The sequence below is a fragment of the Lagopus muta genome, chromosome 5, assembly GCF_023343835.1.
Source record: "Lagopus muta isolate bLagMut1 chromosome 5, bLagMut1 primary, whole genome shotgun sequence".
NCBI classification, from domain to species: domain Eukaryota; kingdom Metazoa; phylum Chordata; class Aves; order Galliformes; family Phasianidae; genus Lagopus; species Lagopus muta.
Genome location: NC_064437.1, coordinates 23,645,924 through 23,664,858, shown reverse-complemented (window position 1 = coordinate 23,664,858; position 18,935 = coordinate 23,645,924). Strand labels below are relative to the sequence as shown.

The following is an 18,935-nucleotide window of genomic DNA, read 5'->3' as shown; positions in this document are numbered from 1 at the left end:
CACGTAAAGCTCAGCTCTCTGTTATCCCAGTGATACAAGACACAGCAGGAAGATGGCAACTGTCCCTATATCGGCCCAGAATAAACCAAGCCCACTTTATACTGAGAGCCCTTCACCTTGGTGCTGTCAGTGGTGGTGGTTGTGAATGCCAGCTTGTTTTGTTTCCTTGCAACCGAGTGGGGCAGGGGCTGTGTCCAAGCCTGGCAGTTTGGTGTGGTGTGGGCTGTAGTGCTGGACTAAATGGGAGTGAATGTCCTCCATCCACAGGTAGGACTGTTTCGGCACAAGAGCCATGAGTCCCCTTCTGTTTGACTGCAGCTTGGTCTCAGGCACTGATGGCCTTTCTGTCTGCGCTTTATTTTGTGACTCTAGTTCCTTCCTGCACTGAGCCTAGAACTTTAGCTGAAATCACTCTCCTGTTTTTTCTCACTCTCCTGGTTCTTGTGCTGTTTCTTTTCTGCTGACAAGAGGAACATTGTCCTTCCTAGTCTGTGTCTGAAGGAATTTTACTGGGGCAGAAGGGGAAATAGTGTGCCCCCGAGAATTTCTTACGCCACCACCCAGCCTTCCCTTATGGACCTGCCCCCAGGACCTCATGCACAGTTTCCACCTGAGTGGTGGTGCTGCTCCATGCAGAGAAGAGGATTAGAAGTGAGCACAGCAGGCTGGAGTGCTAGATGTGATTACAAGCTCTACTTGCTCTGCTTGTGTATAAATAGTGCTTTTCCCTTTTGTGTGCCTTGTTCACTCCAGGTGGGAATCAGAAAGCCAAGCTGGGTTTTTCCTCCTAACACGTTGCCACGTTTTTTAGATCCTGAGGGCAAAATCATACATTCAATGGAAGAGATAAAAATCACTCAGGCTATGCCTTTGGCTGCTCTCCAGCTGCAAAAGATTGAGAGGGTAGATGAAGGGGGATTTTGTCTGTATTCAGCAGGGCTGCAAGACTCACTGGAGCATTGGGGGCCTTTTCCTGCCAGCTGGAAAGTGAGAAGCAGCACTGTGAGCCCATGTTATGACTATGCTTTGCCTGCTCTTTTGCTGCCTGTGAGGGGCAGGTTTTACTGTTGAAGGCCCTACTGGCACCTCTGGCATTCTCTTTTGGACTCATCTTGCACGTGCTGCTGCTACTTACAGAAGGACCTAGATGCTGCAAGAATATGTCAGGACTTCACATCCATCCTGAGCTGGACCTTGGTAAATGGATGCTGGTTATGCTGGTTGCATGAAGGCCTCCTGGTGATCCTGCTGTATTAAATAATTGCTACTAGCTGCCAAACCTAGGAGTTTCTGCTACATCCTTCTCTCTTGCCTGCTCCACTGAACCAAGGAACAGCTACAGCTTGGCTCCCCTGGGGACTCTATTCCCTGCCTGGTGCAGGTATTGCTTTGGAGTGACAAAGATGGATGTGAACTGCAAGAACGACAAAACCATCTGTGAAGAGCTCTGTCCTTGCTGGGTTTGGTGGATATCTGCCAGCAGCCTGTCCATAGAAAGAGTTTCCAGTTTGCATTAAATGATCCCTGTGAGCACGAGCGTACTGCTCTGAGAATAGCTGTCCTTAGCCAGGTCACAGCAGTAAGCTGCTGCAGAAAGGTGCAGATGCATTTTCAGCTGACCTAGATCCACAGAGAAGGAGCCTTACACCCTCCTGCTTGTGTTCATCCTCCGATAGCAATGGAACTGAAGCAGGTGCCCCCAAGGTACCTGGAAAGCTGGCTTGCCTCAGTTCTGGCCAGGTGGTTTTGCAGTCTCATGCAGAAGGTTGGGGTGTAAGTGTTTGTACATAAGATGTTGGGCAGAGAAAACTGCCAAGGACCTCAGCACTCTACTCTCCTCTGGGTTGCCAGGATGGTGTTTTAGGTTCAAGACCCTGAGCAGCAGGGTCATCCTAAGCACAAACCTTCTCAAGAGACTGTCTCTTGCTGGAAAACAGAGTCAACAGCAAATAACAGTTCTGTTGACAGTGACAAAATTTATCAAGCAGTTTATTGCTTTTCAAGGCTGAAAAGGCCATTACAGTATCCAGTATCAGCTATGTTATGGAGCAGTCCTCCTTGTTCTCCTTAACACTGCCTTGGTCTTTATAGTACTGCCAGGGCCTGACTGCAGGGAGAGCTGCAGTAATAGGGAAGGGCTATTATTCCCAGCAGGGATGGGAAGAAGCTGCCTGTGTTCTTTGGGCTTGGTTTTCACTTAGGAGATGTTATGAAGAAGATTTCACAACAAAAATAACTCCACCCAAGCATAGTGTCTGTTTTATCCATTTCGTTTTTGCCCAGATCTTCTCATTAGCTGCTGTTTTCTATGCGATTGGTTTTCACAGGGAGTGGTGTGCCTTGGCTGGTGCTTTATGATCCTCCTGCAGAGCTGCTTCTCCTTCCCAGGCTTGTTGGTGGGACCCATTCCTCCTGCAGGGCTGCTGCTCCCTCCAGGCTTGCCAGTGGGACCTGTGCAGTGGGACGTGGGGGTCCTTGCGCCTATGGATAGGAGGCTGCAGAGATGGATGGCTGCTGTGCTGAAGCAGGAGGGACAGGCCTCTGTGCTCCTGGCTCTGCTCTTACAGGAAGAGAAAGTTCTCCCTTGAGAAGCCCTTTGTAAAATGGAGCTTCAGGGACAGCAGTGTGCGAGGAGGGGTGCCGGGTTCTGCGGTGGCATCCCAGGATCCTGTGTATGGGTAGGACAGGGCAGTGCTCTCTTCTGCCTTTTGGGCACTGAGTGTTGGGGCTCAGGATGGCCAGTAAGATGATCAGAGGGCTGGAACACCTCACCTATGAAAAAGGTTGAGGGAACTGGGCTTGTTTAGCTTGAAGAAGTGAAGGCTCTGGGGAGACCTCATTGTGACCTTCCAGTACTTGAAGGGAGCGTATGAACAGGAGGAGGAATGGCTGTTTGCAAGGGTGGATAGCGATAGGACAAGGGGGAATGGTCTTAAACTGAGACAGGGGAGGTTTAGGTTAGATATTAGGAAGTTTTTCACACAGAGGGTGGTGATGCACTGGAACAGGTTGCCCAAGGAGGTTGTGGGTGCCTCATCCCTGGGGGTATTCAAGCGCAGGCTGAAAGTGGCTCTGGGCAGCCTGGTCTGGTGGCTGGCGACCCTGCACATAGCAGGGGTTTGAAATTAGATGATCATTGTGGTCCTTATCACTCCAGGCCATTCTATGATTTCTGTAGGTCTCAGCTCCTCTCCCAGGGTTACAGCCAACACAGAGCTCTGTCTCCGTGATGCATCTGGGTAGGATTTGATTTGTTTTTGTACAAATTAAAAGAGTAGGACCCACAAGGGAGCATCCTTTGACCCTGTTTTTACGACGGGCCAGCTGCTCCCGCAGGTGCGTTCAGAAGGATGAAATCTGCTCGCTCCCACGCAGGAAATCTGCAGTCGCACCAAGCTCGCGGGCTTGCCAGAGCTTGGAGTAAACAGCAAGGCGTGGAGCGCAGCCCAGGGCCCAGCTCCATCATCTCCATGGCTTCGGGGAAAACAGGGCAGGGAGAGCTGGGCGCCGTCCCCGCCTCCCGCATCCGTGGCCCGGCGCCGATCTGAGGGGTCCCGGGGCGGAGCGCGACCCGGCCGGGGGCGCCGAAGCGGCAGCGGAGACACCGGTCTCCGTGGCGACGCGGCAGATCACGCGAGATCGCTTCGCGCGATCCCGCGCACGCGTACCCGCAAATGCAACGCGCCTGCCCGCGGAGGCTCGGCCGTTCCCATTGGCCGGGCGCTACCGAGGGTCACGGCGCCGCGGCTGGTGATTGGCTGCTCAGCGCGCAGGCGTGGCTCGGCATGGCGGCACCGGTGCGGAGGAGCGTGGTGTTCGTGACGGGCAACGCTAAGAAGCTGGAGGAGGTGGGGGGCGGTCGCCTGGCGACGAGTGGCCTTGGGGCCCGCGGGCCCGAGCGGAGGCCCGAGAGCGGGATCGGAGGCGGGGCTGAAGGCCGTGCTTCCCCCTTGCCTCCCGCAGGTCACTCAGATCCTCGGGGACTCCTCTCCGTACACGTTGGTGGCGAAGAAAATTGACCGTAAGTTGGCGGGGAGGGGGGGGGGGAGGACACGCGGCCCGGCCCGGCCCGGCCCGGCCCGGCCCCTCCTCAGCGACCGCCCGTGTGTGTCCCCAGTGCCCGAGTACCAGGGGGAGCCGGACGAGATCTCCGTGCAGAAGTGCCGTGAGGCCGCCCGGCAGGTCAGCGCCTCCCGGTTCGCTTCGGCTGTTTGGGGAGGGCGGGGCCCGGCTGCAGCCCTTACTGCTGTGGTGTCCTTCCTCCGAGGGCAGGCGCTGCCCTTAGACAGCACTGCTGCCGCCCCCGTGGTCTCTCGTCCCCACAGCGACGAGCAGACGCGACGTGTCCCTCAGTGCGGCCCTGGCGGCTGTGGGCTGCAGGATTTTCCACCTGTTGGAGCTCGTGCTGGGCACTTCCACTGCTCCCGAACCAGGGCTGTGCAGCTCTGCTCATTTTGTTGTGTGGGAGGACCTCCCTGCCACCGCTCAGCCCCTGCTGGGGATGCAGTGGGCTGTGTGGTGAGGGCTTTGATTGCTGAGTTGTTCTTGTTATCTTGGGTGCATGAGACCAGCACCAAGTAGGGAAATGAGTCTGGTAGTACCTTCCTTGAGGCATGATATTGCTTTTGCTGCAGATTCGGGGGCCTGTTATAATAGAGGACACCTGCTTGTGCTTCAATGCCCTGGGGGGACTTCCAGGACCATACATGTAAGTAGATGGGAACCTGCCTCACTTTTCTCCTCCTAGAGCGAGGAATACAGCTTGGCAGGATGAGCTTCACAGGGAACACTCCATGCACCAGGGGTAGTAGGGTCAGGGAGGTGCTCTGTGTCCTCTGTTTAATTCTGCATCCTGTGGGCAGGACATGAGGAGTGCCGTAATGCACTGTACAGGACAGGAGAGACAAATCTGAACTGTTGCCTCATGTTCCCAGTCTTGGGTGCCTGCTCTTGCAGCTTGGGAGCTCCGCACCAAGCTCTGAGACACCAGGTGTGTCAGGAGTGCTCTTGTGTGAGTGTCCCCTAGATTCTCATAAGGGCCTGTTTTGATCCTGTTGGTACAGGATTGTTATATTGCTGTGTATTTCTTCTATTAATATACACTCTTAGTTCCTAGGTTTATCTTTTGCTGTGATTAACTTTTTCAAACTCTCTGCTAACCTAATCAGAGTCATACAAGCAGTGTGCACTACAAATGAGTGTAAAATGTGAACGAGTGGAATCAATAAATGTATTTTAGCTTGTTGATGCTCGTGAGTGAGAACTGGGTTATTTGCACAGAAGTTAAGATTAAATACCCCACCATTGTTTTCCCATTCCCATTTCCCTATGTCCCATTTAATTTAAGAAGTAGGTTTGTTTTTATTTGTAAATAGCCCAGAATGAGGTGATTTGACAGTACATTTAATAGGGATTCAGAGAGCTGTGAAAACATAGGCAACAGTGCTTCAAGGATGGTTGTGTTTCTGAGTAATATCAGCAAAAATTTGTCTTTCCTCTTTTTTTCCCCCTTCAGAAAATGGTTCCTGGAAAAGCTCAAGCCAGAAGGTACTGCCTCTTGTAGCACTGTCTGCATGTAACTGTTCTTTCCAGGCTTGGGCTGCCATGCACAAATGTGCCATGGGAATTCCTGCCTGTGCTATGTGCTGCTGAGTGTGCTCCCCCACCTGGCTGCCTGCTTCACTGCTGGTTCCTTTGTCTGTCCAGCTCTGTCCCTTTGTGCTCTCTCTCTTAGACTGTTCTGCTCCCTTCCTCACTGGATGTTGTTTCCCCCAGGAGCTTTGGCATCATCCTTGCTTCTGCCCCCGCGGGCTGGTGGCAGGGTGTGTGGGAATTGCCTTTCACAGAGGTAACCTGGAAGACCTGTGATCTCTGGCTTCTATACTGGCATCATCAGCAGGAGTGTTAATCACTGTGATTGACAAGGGGCTTTAGTCATTCTGAGGCAATGCACTTCTTTGTTTCTGCTCCCAAATTAATGCGGCTCAGGAATAGGAGGGATTCAGCCGAAAGCATGGGTTCAGCTTAGCTTTGTTATGCCTGTGGTTCTTCCTCTCCCTCGTCCATGTGAATGCAGAGCACTCCCTTGATCCGTCTCTAGGTGGGTGTCTTGTGCTCTCCTGGAATCACACTGACACCAGGATCCTCTCTGTGTTGCTCAGGCCTGTACAAGCTGCTGGCTGGATTTGAGGACAAATCTGCCTATGCTCTTTGCACCTTTGCATTCAGTACTGGAAACCCAGAGGAGCCTGTGAAGCTGTTCAAAGGCCAGACACATGTAGGTGGGGTTGTAATGTGTATTTTGTAATAGCATTGGCTCTGTCAAGGACAGTGTCAGTGAGTGAGGTGACTGACTGAGTGAGGTAACTGCTTGGATTGCAATTGTTAGTTCTCTCGGTCTGGGAGGTGTGGAGGGTAGTGAAAGGGCTGCCAGCAAACAGCACCCTGAGGAGCACTGACTTTGGCACTGCTAATTTTGGTCATGTTTTGGGGGAGTGCTGAGAAATTAGGGCAGCATCAAGCCTTTGGTGGGTGGCCACAACTGTGGCTTTCTGAGTGCCACTTTGCAGCTTGTGTTTCAGATGTGACTGCACCAGCAGTGCTGAGGAACCACGACTTACAGGGCTCTTTGGCTTTTTCATGGTAGGGGGTAATTGTTGAGCCCAGAGGTCCTCGAGATTTTGGCTGGGATCCCTGCTTTCAGCCTGATGGCTATGACCAGACGTAAGTGGCTTTTTACCTACAGCACTTCATGGGAATTTTAAGAAAAGGAAGGGATGGGGGCTGTGTTTGTTTCTGTACTTAGAGGAACCGCATACAAGCAGTGCTGGCAAGGTGAGGACACTGTTCTGGGTCTAAATAGGGTTACAAAGAAACCCAGCATCAGTACGGGGATCCTTGATTTTGCCAACATGTATCACTGCTAACATCCCCACTGTGGTTGGGCAGCAAAGCAAGGCAAAGGGGAGGTGTTGGGGACATGTTGCAGCAACTCATCTGCTGAGGACTGTTTTGGTTTCTTCCCACTCCAGCTACGCTGAGCTGCCCAAGGCTGTAAAGAACTCAATCTCACACCGGTACCGTGCACTGAGTGAGCTCTCTGCCTTCTTCCTTCAGAGCAACCCAACAGAGGCCCCCTCCAATCCCAGCTAGCATCTCCATGCCCGCAGACACTGGATGCTGTACTTTTCATAAACATCCCTGCAAGGTCTCAGTTCGGTCACATGCTTATATTAAAGTTGTTCACGGTGAAGCCATGAATACTGTTTTGTTTTTTTTCTTCCCTATTTGTGTTGCTTCAGAAATGCCTGTAGAATCCAGGTGCACGTTAATTAAGGTGCTGAGATCATTGTATGTTTGTGCCTCGCGGGAGGCTTGCAGGCGCTGTTACGTTCGAGACCTTCCACCATCTTCACGCAGGTTCTACCGATGAAAACATCAGAGCCGGAGCCGCCTGTTCGCCTGTTGCCGCCCGCCTCTCCGGGCCCGAGAACGGGCGTTCGGCGCGACTGCTCCCCGGGCGCGCCACCGATGCGGGAAGTACCGCCCTTCTTGAGCGGAAGCCAATAGGAAGCAGCCGGGGCGGGGGCAGCAGCCAATCAGCGGCGCGGACGCTGCGCTCAATGGGAGCGCTGCGCGCTCGGATGCCGTCAGTGGGGGCGCGGTACGGGAACACGTGTTCGGGACCGGCCCCGGATCGAACCGAACGGCCGAACCGGGGCCATGGAGCTGCTGCCCCGCAGCCCCGGGGAGTTCGGCTCCGCGCGGTATTGGGACCGGTTCTTCCGACAGCGCGGGCAGCGGCCCTTCGAGTGGTACGGGGCGTTCCCGGAGCTGTGCCCTGTGCTGCTTAAGTACGTGCGGCCCCGCGACAAGGTGAGGCCCAGTTCTCTCCCGGTTTGGCGTGCTTCTTATCGCACTCTGCCGATCCCCCGGTTCTGCCCGGGTTGCTCTCCACATCTGAGCTTTGTTTGTCATTCCCCCCCCTTCCCTGCCTTGCAACACAGTGCTCCATACTCAGCTGTCAGGTCTTGGCACAAGAAATATATTTCTAGTGTGCCGTAGCAAGAAATCAGAAGATACCAGATGTTGTTCCACCATGGCGTTAAATCATCCAGATAATCCCCAAAAGCGAGGCAATGTAGGCACGTTGCTTCTGTGCCCATGTACTTTTATGGAATGATTGTTAGGGCCATGGGGAGTATCTGGAGGTGCTATGGATGTGGTTCTTGTTGAGGGCTCCTGGTTAATGTCCCATTGTTGCACTGTAAAACGTTTTGAGATGTGTATGCAGGGCACCCTCACCATCACTGCTGCTCTTGTCCCGCTTCCCAGGTTCTTGTGGTCGGCTGTGGGAACTCGGAGCTGAGCGAGCAGATGTATGACACAGGGATGTGTGAGGACATTGTGAACATTGACATCAGTGACGCCGTGATCCGTCAGATGCAGGAGCGGAGCACGAGCAAGAGGCCAAAGATGAGCTACCTGCAGATGGACATGCTTCACATGGACTTCCCGGATGCCCACTTCCAAGTAGCCCTCGACAAAGGCACGCTGGATGCCATACTCACCGATGATGAGGAGGTCACTCTGGCTAAGGTGGACAGGATGTTTGCTGAGATCAGCCGGGTCCTGCAGGTGGGAGGGCGCTACCTCTGCGTCTCCTTGGCTCAAGCCCATGTGCTGAAGAAAGCAGTGGAATACTTCTCCCAGGAGGGCTGGGTAGTGCGTGTTCATGAAGTGGCCACCAGCGGGGACAAGCAGCAGTTTGTCCTGCCGGTCTTTGTCTACGTCATGACAAAGTTCAGGAAGATCCCTGGCTCTGCACTGCAGATCCTGGAGATCTGCTCCGAGGAGCAGGACAAGCCACTGCGATTGGAGAGCGCAGAGCGGCTGGTGGAGGCGGTGAAAGACAGGCAGCACTACGCCCTGCTCTGCAGCCAGGTCAGCAAAGCCCCCTGTGGGGAGCAGCTTTCCCTGGATCTGTGCGATAAAACCAGTGGGAGGCCCCGCTACACACTGCATGTAGTCGACAGCCCTGCGGTGAAACTTTCCCGTGACAATCGCTTCGCCATCTTCATCAGTGAGTACAGCCTTTCCTGCCTGCAAAGAGACAGCACTCCGGGAGCTGCTATAGCAGCAGTGGTCCTGGTCTGCTGGAATTGGAGTTGAAGAGGGAAATCATCTGTCCCTGTGGGGTTTGGTTGGGGTTTTACTCACAGAGATTTGTCAAGCTCTGCCAGAAGCCTTGTTAGCTTCCTGTGTGCCTGCAGAGCCTGAGGCTCAGCACAAACCACAGATAAGTTTTGGGGCTATTGGACACCCCTTTACCATGAGATATGGCTCCTACACAAGCCTGCCCAATTTGAGAAAGGTCCTTTTGATCACTGTTTGTGCAGCCTCGCTCTAGGCATAAGGCATAAGGCAGTGCTGCCTCCTTGTGAAATCTCTGTACCCTACAGTTCCTCTCCAGAGTGGTTGTGCAGGGGCCAGCACCTGACTGGGGCTCTCCTGACCGCATCCCCCATCTGCAGTCCCGCAGGGCAGAGAAACCGAGTGGCTCTTTGGAACGGAGGAAGGGCGGAGGCAGCTGGCTGCCAGCGCGGGCTTTGGGCGCCTGGTCACCGTGGCCCTGCACAGGGAGCAGCACTACGAGGGCATGGCCAGCATCCAGGCAGAGCTGTCGGGGAAGGTGATGGAGCTGGCCCCGCCAGGCCTCCCTGCCCGGCAACAGGTGAGTTCATTCACTTGGCTTTCTGTCTTTCCCATTCCCCGGGCCAACCCCAGAATGCCAAACACATGCGCGCGCGCGCACACACACACACAAAAAAAAAAAGGCCATCCCAAAAACTAGAGAGCATCTAGCCCTACCTTTCCACCTTTAACTTCTTCCATCTCTTCTGTCTTTTCTTTCTTGCTCCAAGCCCCTCTTGTAAAAGGCCTTTGTGTGCTGGCTTGCTGTACCCCAAGATAGATCAGGATGAGCCCAGTGTCCTGTGTACTGCGTACAGCTCATCCTGCTGCTCCCCAGATGTGTCAGCTTCATCCTACCCCTCCAGACACAGTCAAGACACGGCCAGCGCCTGTCCCGATAGCCTAGATGCCACGAGTCTCTGTCCTCCCTGCAGGTGCCCTTCCTGTCCGTGGGAGGGGACATTGGGGTGCGGAAAGTATGGCACTGTGGCACCAGCCCCCTGAGTGGGGAGTTTGTCGTGGAGGACGTCAAGGGGAACGATGCATGCTACTTCCGTCGCCTCGTCTTCCTCAGCAACAGGAACGTGGTGCAGTCGGAGGCCCGGCTCCTGGCCCCTGCACCTCCCCCAGGTATGCTGAGGAGATGGTTAGGGACAGGGCAGGACCGAGGGTGACTTTGGGTGGTAGGGAGTGAGATGAATGTGAGGAAGAAGATGAAGAGTCACGCTGGGGCCTGTCTGTCTTGTCTCAGTGCAGATGTGGATGGGGTTTTGCTCTCTGCGTTGCTGGTGGGACTTGGGTTTGGGGTGGTCAGTCCCCAGAAAGTACCCCTGGCTCGAGCCTCCTCTCTTTCAGGCCAGAAGAAACGGAAGAAAGACAAGAAGAAGCCTTGCCCTGCGGAGCCTCCTATGGCAATTGACAAGAGCTACCTGTGCTGTGAGCACCACAAGGCCATGGTGGCAGGGCTCTGCCTACTGGGCAGCTCTGACCCCCTGCCAGGTGATGAGGTGGGAAGGGTTTTTTCAGCCTGTGAAGCCAGAAGCAGCTTGGGGCAGGTGGGATGTGATGGGCAGAGGGAGTGTGGCAGTCCTGGCAGCTCACCTGGGCTCTGTCCCCTGGCAGGAGCCCCAGTTGCAGTGCTGGTGGTGGGACTTGGTGGCGGCAGCCTGCCCCTCTTCGTCCATGACTACTTCCCGCAGGCCTGTGTGGCTGTAGTGGAGATCGACCCCTCCATGCTGGAGGTGGCCACGCACTGGTTTGGCTTCTCCCAGGATGACCGGATGCAGGTGCACATTGCTGATGGCCTGGACCACGTGGCCAAGCTTGCAGCTGAAGGTACTGTCTTGCAGAGCTTTAATTCTATTTCCTGTCCTGCCCTCCTACTGGTTTCCAACTCTGCCTCTTGCCTCTCCCTGTGCTATCCTGTCCCTCCACAGCAGCCACGTTGTGGGATGGTGTTCCCCATGTTTCTCCAGCACCTCATGCCATGTGTCACAAGCTCCAACCTTGACAGGTCCCTGCAGCAAGCAGACTTGTCCTTGTCAGTGTGTGTGCAGGGGACCTTCTATTTGCTGTCTTTCCCCAGTCCAGAAGGTGCTGTCAGAAGAAGCAGCTGGAAGTGGCAGAGGGGGGAGCCTGGCCACTATGTTCACTGCTTCCTCACCCAGTGTGGCTCATCCCTGTGCCATGGAATAATGAGTCCGTGTTCCTTCTTGCAGCCCCAGCTCAGTATGATGCCATCATGTTTGATGTGGACAGTAAAGACCTCACATTGGGAATGAGCTGTCCACCTCTGGCATTCGTGGAGAAGCCCTTCCTGGAGAAAGTTAAAACCATTCTCAAGCCAGAAGGTATGAGGTGGGCTCTGGTGGCGGTGCGCTTGCAAGTGCCAGGGCTGGGCTGGTTGGTCCTGGAAAGCAGTGGCTGTGCTGCTGTGACTGATGTGTGGCAGCTGCCTTTCCCAGCAGATCCCAGCTCCCAGTGACGTGGAGCTGGGCCAAGGGCACTCGTTGTGCTGCCCAAAGCTGCATGTGAGATGGAGCTGGTAGCACCAGTGGTACTGATACAGCTGTTTGTGTAGAGAGGGGGTGTGCATGGAGGCCTGTGCAGGATGCCAGGCTCACGGGTGGCACTGTCCTGAATGCCTCTTTCTCTACTGCAGGGGTCTTTGTGCTCAACCTGGTGTGCCGTGATGCTCGGCTGAAGGAGTCTGTCCTGGCCACCCTCAGGGAAGTTTTCCCCCTGCTCTATGCACGCCGCATCGATGAGGAGGTCAATGAGATCTTGTTCTGCCAGCCGAACCCCAAGAGCCGGCGGGACCCTGTGGAGCTCACAGTGCTTGCCCAGGCACTGGAGGGGTCAATGCAGCAGTTGGGGCACTCTTGGGACAGTTCGTATGCGCTGGCAGACATGCTGCAGGCCATCACCATCCTCTGAGAGGTGCCCTGATGCCACTTGAGCAAAAGGAGTGCCTGCATGGTGCTGCAGCTGGGACATTGTTGACCCTGCAGGGAGCCAGTGCTGGCCTGGTGCCTGCCTGAAGGATGCAGCTGGCATGGAAGAGGGCTTCCTATAGCAGGAGGGAGCCCGGCGTGCCTCCTGGAGTGCTGAGGCTCTATCTACTCTTTGCATAAAGCAGAGCTGGGAGAGCAGGGAGCTGCACTGCCCACAGGACAGTGTTGGGGTGGCGAGGGGAAGAAGGTGCTCCAGGGTTGGCAGGGCTGTGTGTTTGCATCTATCCCCACTGCTTTCCTGTTGTGGTTAAATGTCACTCTGACCATCCTCTTCCCTTCCAGCTCTGCTTCTTTCCCATATTCTTCCACACCTCCAGGAGCTCTGCTTGTTGGCATCTCTGCAAACTCCCAGCTCTGCCCCGAGGCTGGTAGCAGATGTGTATAGATGGGCTGAGTGCTGTGAGAATAAAGCTCAGGACCGCTCTTGAGGTTCACAGTGCTCCACCAGGTTTATTTCTTGCTAGCAGTGATGGGACACTGCACTCCATTTGGTGGGTGATGCCCCTGCTGCTCTGGGGCATGCCAGGTCCTGCCAGGCTGTGCAGGGAGTTGCTTAGATCCCATGTCCGTTGCTCTTTGCATTATTCTCCTTCACGTAGCAGGACAAGTCAGTGCCCCACTTTCTCCTTTGGCTGGCCTGCTTCTGTGCAGATGCTTTTTTTTTTTCTTTTCTTTTTTTTTTTTTTTTGCAAAGTGCTTTTGATCCTCCCCAGGCACTCAGAATGCTCATGAGTGTCAGCGCTCAGATTTGGGCTGGCCGGCTCGCTGCTGCAGACAGATAAGCTGTGACAGCTCTGTGCTGCTTTGTGCTCTGCCCGGGGCTGCACGCAGTCGCCGGTCACTGGCAGGGGCAAGGCTGGAACACAGCTTGTGCAGCAGTCTGTCCACCCTGCGCTGTTCTCTTCTAAATCTCTTTAGTCATTAGCACTTTTTTTTTTTTGAAGGATGTCTATTATCCATCCAGCTCAGCGACAACAAATTTCTCAACTCTTATCAGCAGTGCTGCATTCAATCTATTTTTAACTCTGTTTCCAATCCTCAACATAATTCCAATGACACAGATTAGCGTGCATGCCCTTTATTTTATCTAAACCATTTCATTTCTTCCCCGGCAGCTCGCACAAAGCGTGCGTTCATCCCTCCTTTGTCCAGTTCTGCATTTCTGCTGCGTTTCCTAATTGCTGTGTAATGCCACATCCTGTTGGAAAAACAAAAGGCATCTATTGGGAAGAAAGTGGCGATGAGACCTCAGTCCGTTGCAGCTGTCCTTGCAGTCACTGACAGCCCTGCAGTGTTGGTCAAGAAATATATTTCAGTTAGAAAACCAGCAAATATCTAATGAGTGCTGCAGTTACCTGAAATTCTCAGTAGGTGAAAGCGGAATAATTGATCAGTAGAAATTCTTTCTCAGGGCAGCAAAAAGGGGGTAGATAACGTATATTTTTGGCAGCTGTTTTGCTGAGTGTTTTGGCAGTATACTATGTTTGCATCCTTTACTCTTCACTTCCTTCCTTTACAGCATGGGCATATTGTAAACAGGGGAGCTAGAAGCAAGCGCTTCTGTCACTTAGCAACTCTGATGGTCTTGGAGATGCTGACATCTTTCCTTTCTTGATTTCCCAGCACAAAAAGAAAGCACTGTGTAAACTGGGGCATGGCTCAGCCCTGAGTCTGCAGCCAGCCCCAGCTACTGGGGGCTCATCCTGAGCTGATTTCCTCCAGAACTATGTACAGCAAGCTCTGCTGGCTGAGGATGCAGGAGGTGTGCTGTTGAGCTGCAGCGAGGGGCTGCTGCTGCTTCCCAGGTGCCCTCAGTGGGAGGCTGCAGGGAAACCTCTCTGCCGACTGCAGTGCAGCACAGCCTTTCTTGTACTTTCAGTCTCTTTTGCAGCGTGAGGGTCTTCTTTCTAAGCTGTCTTCGCTGGCAGATGCACCATGTGATGCTGGCTGGCATGGTAATGCCAGTGCTGCAAACCTGCAGAGCCAGGCAGTAGTGGAAACCTGGGAGCTCCCCTTGCAGCACAGGCGCCAACCCCACGCCTCCTGCTTCATGCAGATCAGCTGTATGAAAAGCTCCGTAAGACCTTGGGTTTGGAGCTGAGTCAAGGAGAGTGTGAGGAAGGTCCCTGGAGAGATGGGAAAATCATGCATGAAGGAGCGTGCCTCTTCTGAATGTGGCCCGGGGGAGGATGCAACCTTGGCTGCGCTCTGCTGGCGGGGGGAGTGTGCCTGGCTGCTCATTGCAGGCATCTGCGTCTCCTCTGTGGCAGCTCCTATATAACCCTGTTCTCTGTGAAGAGAATTGTGCTGGCGTGCATTTATAAAGCAGCCTGGGGACCTGAACTGAAAGTCCCATTTTAACGTCACGCTGCCTGGTTTGGAAGAGCTGTTAGTGGGTAAGAAACAGCGACAGCTGTGCTCTGAAACCAGGCTTTTCTTCCCATTTATTTTGCTATAAGCTAGGGCAGGATATACTTGCTATCCATAGACTTGATCTGAAATGCACTGGAGGCTCCTGCCAGCTCTGTGAACCTGGGGACCTGAGCAGGTAGTGCTGGAGCCGGTGACATCTAGAGGTGCCACCTCCCTTCCCACCATGCTGGGAGAGCTGGGGCCATGAAGGTCTCATCTCCTTCCTGAGCACAATGTATGACAAAAGGAAGTAAGAACCAGCGTGGGGCACTGAAGCCTTGTGCTCCTCAGAAAAACAGAGACCTGGAGGTGCCTTCTCTTTCCTTTGCTGGCATCTTGAGCTGTTAGAAAACGTGTATCCTTGGCATAGCATGTGCATACATCATGCAAATGTTTGTGCTTTTGCGAGGAAGTGGGAAAGTTACATTCTGACTGCCTCTGTTCTGGGAGAGGGCAGATTTTTCTAAGTGATGGAATCACAGGGTAAGCATGGTCAGCTTAGCCAGAAACAGTGGAAACTTCACGGACTTCAGGGAATAATTTAATCTTTTTCTAGTAATTGATGTTTTCTCATTTATTTTTAACAAGAGGAAGGAAACAAAGACATAAAAGCTACTGGAAAGGACAGGTCCCCAGGTTACCAGTTTCAGGGTAGCACAGCGTTGCCCCCAGGGATCCTGCCATATCCAGTGCTTGTTTCTCTTGCACTGAGGGGGGCCTGGTGCCAGGCTGCTCCTTTCCTGACAGTAATGATTTCAGAAGTGATGGGAAACGTGCCTACACTTGTGCTGGGAGGGTTTTGCCAAAATGTGATGCTGTTGTTCCTGACTCCCAGTAAGAACCCATTGGCTGGAAGAAGGCCAAAAAGCTCTTCTGTTGCCTCCTGGCACAGGCTGCTCAGGCGGGAGCGTGAAAAAAAAATTCATGCTGTTAATTGGCATAATTATGCCAATAACCCCAGGCTCCATCTAGATAGAAAGGAACACAAGGCTTTTCCCAGAAGGGCAGAGACAGAGTAATAATACCTCCTTAGCCTGAGATAAACACAATTCTTCCTCCTTCGATACCAGGCAGCACCTTCCCTTGCCATGAGGACAAGTTCAGCTCTTACCTTACCCTTTGCATGGAGACAGGCTTCATGATGAGCTGAGGTCTTCATGAAGCTGAGGGGTTGTGTCCATGCTGGCAGTGTGCCCTCAGCCCCAGCTGTATGCAAGGATGGCTCCAGGCCTTGTGCTGGGCTCAGCTCCTTCTGTGACTCCGTCCATAGCTGTCTGTCTGTACCCCCGGCTAGAAGCAGGCCCACTGAAGGGATTCACTTCTTATGCTCACTGTGAGGTCCAGCCAAGATGTTTTGATCGCACTCCAGACCGTCAGCGCCTGTCAGCGCTTGGATGCTTGCAGCTCCTCGTTGTTTTGCTATTCGTGCTGAGCAAGCCCGTGTCTGGCTTAGCACAGAGGATCGCTTCCATCACTGCAGGGCTCTGCAGCCTTGTCTGGAACGTCTCTGTGTTGTGACGGCTGCCAGTCATCGCAGCTAAATCTCATTGTTATTTGCTGTACCTCCAGCTTGGCCTCACCACACAACTCATGCTGAACCCACTGCACTTCTTTCCCTCTGCGATACGAAGGCAGCCTGTTCCCAAACCCAAGGTTCTCCTCCAACTGCGCTATGGGGTAACGTTACACCTCATAACCACCCAGCCCGACAGAACACGCTTTTCCCTGCGGGGCTCACCGCACGGAGCCGGGCACGCGGGCGGTCCGCAGGTTCCCGCCACCGGCTGGGGGGCGGGTCCTCGCGGGGCGGGGGCGGGGCCCCTAAGCAGAGGGCCCGCCTACCAGCCGGGAGCGGGCGCGCATACGCAGTGCGCCGGCCGTTACCTGTCAGCGGAGGCGGCGGGCGGAGGCGGCGGCGGGATGGAGGGGCTCATCCCGCTCGTCAACCGGCTGCAGGACGCCTTCGCGGCGCTGGGCCAGAACTGCCTGCTCGACCTGCCGCAAATCGCGGTGGTGGGAGGGCAGAGCGCCGGCAAGAGCTCCGTGCTGGAGAACTGCGTCTCCAGGTGAGACGGCGGCCGCCCTCTCCCCAGCCCTCCCGTCCCCTCAGCGGCTGCGCGCGCCCCTCCCAACGGTCGCTAACGGTCGCCTCTTCGCGCGCCCCCCGCGGCGCCGCCCCGGCAGGTTGTGTGGGGCGAAGCGGTCGTCGCGGTTCCAGGTTCCAGGCTGGGGGTTTCCCCGGCGGGAACGCGCTCGATGCCCGCATCGCCTGAAAGGCTTGCGGTGCGGCCGGCGGGCGCCGCTTATGAACGCGGTGAGCGCGAACTCCTTCGTGCCGCTCCCGGGTGCGCTGGGCATGCGGGCTCCTCAAGCGAGGCGTTATGGCGGAGAGGAAAGGCCTCTGTGTGTTTGTGGGGAACGAGGAGGTTCTGGTCCCTGTCACGAAGCCTCGTCTGCGCTGACACCTGCCTGGGAGCAAAGGTCGGTGTGATGATGGCTGTGGGCTGCCGGCTGCCTCTGAGTCTCGCTGTGCTGCTGGAAGGATGAGCTGCTGCTTGGTACTGGGAGCTGCTTCTCACTGCTGCCCTGCCAGAGGGCTCTGCTTCGCGTGAGCTGCAGGCAGAGCTCATGTGAGTGCAGCGTGCTCCTGCTCAGCATCCCAGAAGTCGCAGTATCACAGAATATCCTGAATTGAAAGGGACCCATAAGGGTCATTGAGTCCAAGCCCGGCCAGAGCAAAAGGTGAAAGTGAAAAGTTGGTGCTGCCCTGTCCCATCTGAAAGGAGGCTGGAACCTACTGCACTGAATAGGCCATCTAGCAAGAATTAGGAAGCAAAGCTAAGGACAGTGACCTTTTTCACCTGCATAGTTGCTTGCTGTGCACCCTGCAGGCACTGCCAGACTCTTCCAAGAGGAGTTCACAGCAGCCTATGAAGCACTGGGGGGTGTTTCTGTCGTGCTGCAGTCTGGAGTATTTCAACCTTGCTCGTGTTGTAGTCCTGTGCAGTAACATTCAGAGACCAGAATCACCCAATCTGTTGTACCTCCATACCTGTAAGCTTGAAGTCTTTTGCAAAAGTAAATATTAAAAAGCCTTACTTCAAACCTATTTCCATGAGGTTTAAATAGATATGTTTTACTCTTGCCTTTTCTCCGTGCTGGGTGAGCACGTGTGGTCAGCAGATGTGCAGTTACTTGCTAAGCTGTGAGAACTTGATTGTGAACCCTCAGAACCAGATGGGCAAGTATCTGTGAGACTGAAGAGCATTTCTGGTTGGCAGATCAGCAGGTAAAATGCAGTTTTTAGTTAGAAAATTCCAGTATTTCCATGATAATAAAGCTCTTATCTGGAAAACAAGTTTATTGTATCTGTGTGTGTCTTAATATGGCTGATTAAGGTAGCATGCCATTGTAGAGACGTGCTGTGCTCATTTATTTTTGTTTGTGGTGCATTGCCTATGATGTGCTCAACCACAGTGCAAACACTAATAGTAACACAATTCTCATAGAAATTGTCATCAAAATAGAGCAGTCCAGCATCACTCTGATGTTTGAGCTTTAGCTCTCGTGCATTATTTTTTTCATCATGTGAACTGTTATCGTTAGTGGGTTTTGAAATCTTAGCCTTTAGAGAGACAGCTGAGAAGCTCTCTCAAGAGTGGCTGCAGTTGGTGGCAGGAGGGCACAGGGGTTGGTAGGGTTCTGAACTCTGGGAGCAGGTTGGTTTTTCTCAGCAGCCTGCAGCCACTGGGCTGACGTGCTGGTTTCAGAGCCCTTTGCTTGTGATCTTGTGAAGGACTTAAAGATGACTTTATTTTCCCATACATACACAGAAAACATTTACTTGCTTGCAGGTGGTATTGGAGTTGCATTTTCCTTATGCAGCCTTACTCTGCATTTCCAGCATCTGGTTAATGTCTCACAGGTCTGACTGACCTCAGTGCTTGCATGCAGCAGAGTTCGGTGTGTTTGCCTCTGCAGGAATTGTGTGACAGCCAGAGCCATGCATTTCCTCGAGATTGGTTTGGGACAAGGCTGCAGCAGGGCAGCATCAAGGCTCCCAGTACGGCAATTATTGTTGCTATTTGGGTTCACATCCTTTCACGTATTTAGAGAGTTTACTCATTATTTATTTCTCCTCTGTGTGCAATGAGGTCTTCCTTTTTTTGGTAGTTAAGGAACTCTGTTTGAAGTCCTTGGATGTTTTGTTGGGATGAAAATAAGAGACTCAGGAGAACAGCGGAGGACAGCAGCATTTACACTTTCATGTTAGTCCTTCACGTGCTCCTAACTGGAGCTCGTGGTGCTTGTTGGAGG

At 53.8% G+C, this 18,935-nt stretch overlaps 3 protein-coding genes across 11 annotated transcripts in view; all 3 read left to right on the top strand.

The window, feature by feature from the left end:
• The first annotated feature begins 226 nt into the window (after positions 1-226).
• On the top strand, positions 227-7,260 carry ITPA (inosine triphosphatase). 2 transcript variants are annotated; one of them, XM_048944544.1, is made up of 8 exons: positions 227-3,848; positions 3,964-4,021; positions 4,118-4,182; positions 4,635-4,708; positions 5,516-5,547; positions 6,162-6,277; positions 6,647-6,723; positions 7,032-7,260. In XM_048944544.1, exons 1-8 carry the CDS (start codon positions 3,675-3,677, stop codon positions 7,150-7,152), a joined length of 717 nt encoding a protein of 238 aa, XP_048800501.1. In that variant the 5' UTR covers positions 227-3,674; the 3' UTR covers positions 7,153-7,260. The 2 variants fall into 2 exon arrangements, with proteins under 2 accessions (XP_048800501.1, XP_048800502.1); XM_048944545.1 differs by lacking the exon at positions 6,647-6,723 and having other exon boundaries at positions 7,032-7,142.
• A 105-nt stretch (positions 7,261-7,365) lies between these two features.
• METTL13 (methyltransferase 13, eEF1A lysine and N-terminal methyltransferase) lies at positions 7,366-16,365 on the top strand. The gene is made up of 8 exons (XM_048944526.1): positions 7,366-7,875; positions 8,335-9,082; positions 9,534-9,733; positions 10,128-10,323; positions 10,549-10,692; positions 10,816-11,028; positions 11,412-11,543; positions 11,855-16,365. Exons 1-8 carry the CDS (start codon positions 7,723-7,725, stop codon positions 12,127-12,129), a joined length of 2,061 nt encoding a protein of 686 aa, XP_048800483.1. The 5' UTR covers positions 7,366-7,722; the 3' UTR covers positions 12,130-16,365.
• A 106-nt stretch (positions 16,366-16,471) lies between these two features.
• The window catches only part of DNM3 (dynamin 3), a 166,702-nt gene continuing 164,238 nt past the window's right edge, over positions 16,472-18,935 (top strand). For all 8 annotated transcript variants that reach the window (XR_007376979.1, XR_007376978.1, XM_048944525.1 and 5 more), the window contains exon 1: positions 16,472-16,684. Coding sequence is in view for 6 of the 8 variants with exons in the window: in XM_048944525.1 (XP_048800482.1) it covers positions 16,539-16,684 (146 nt within the window). In the remaining 2 variants the exon portion in view is untranslated. The remainder of the gene's footprint in view (positions 16,685-18,935) is intronic.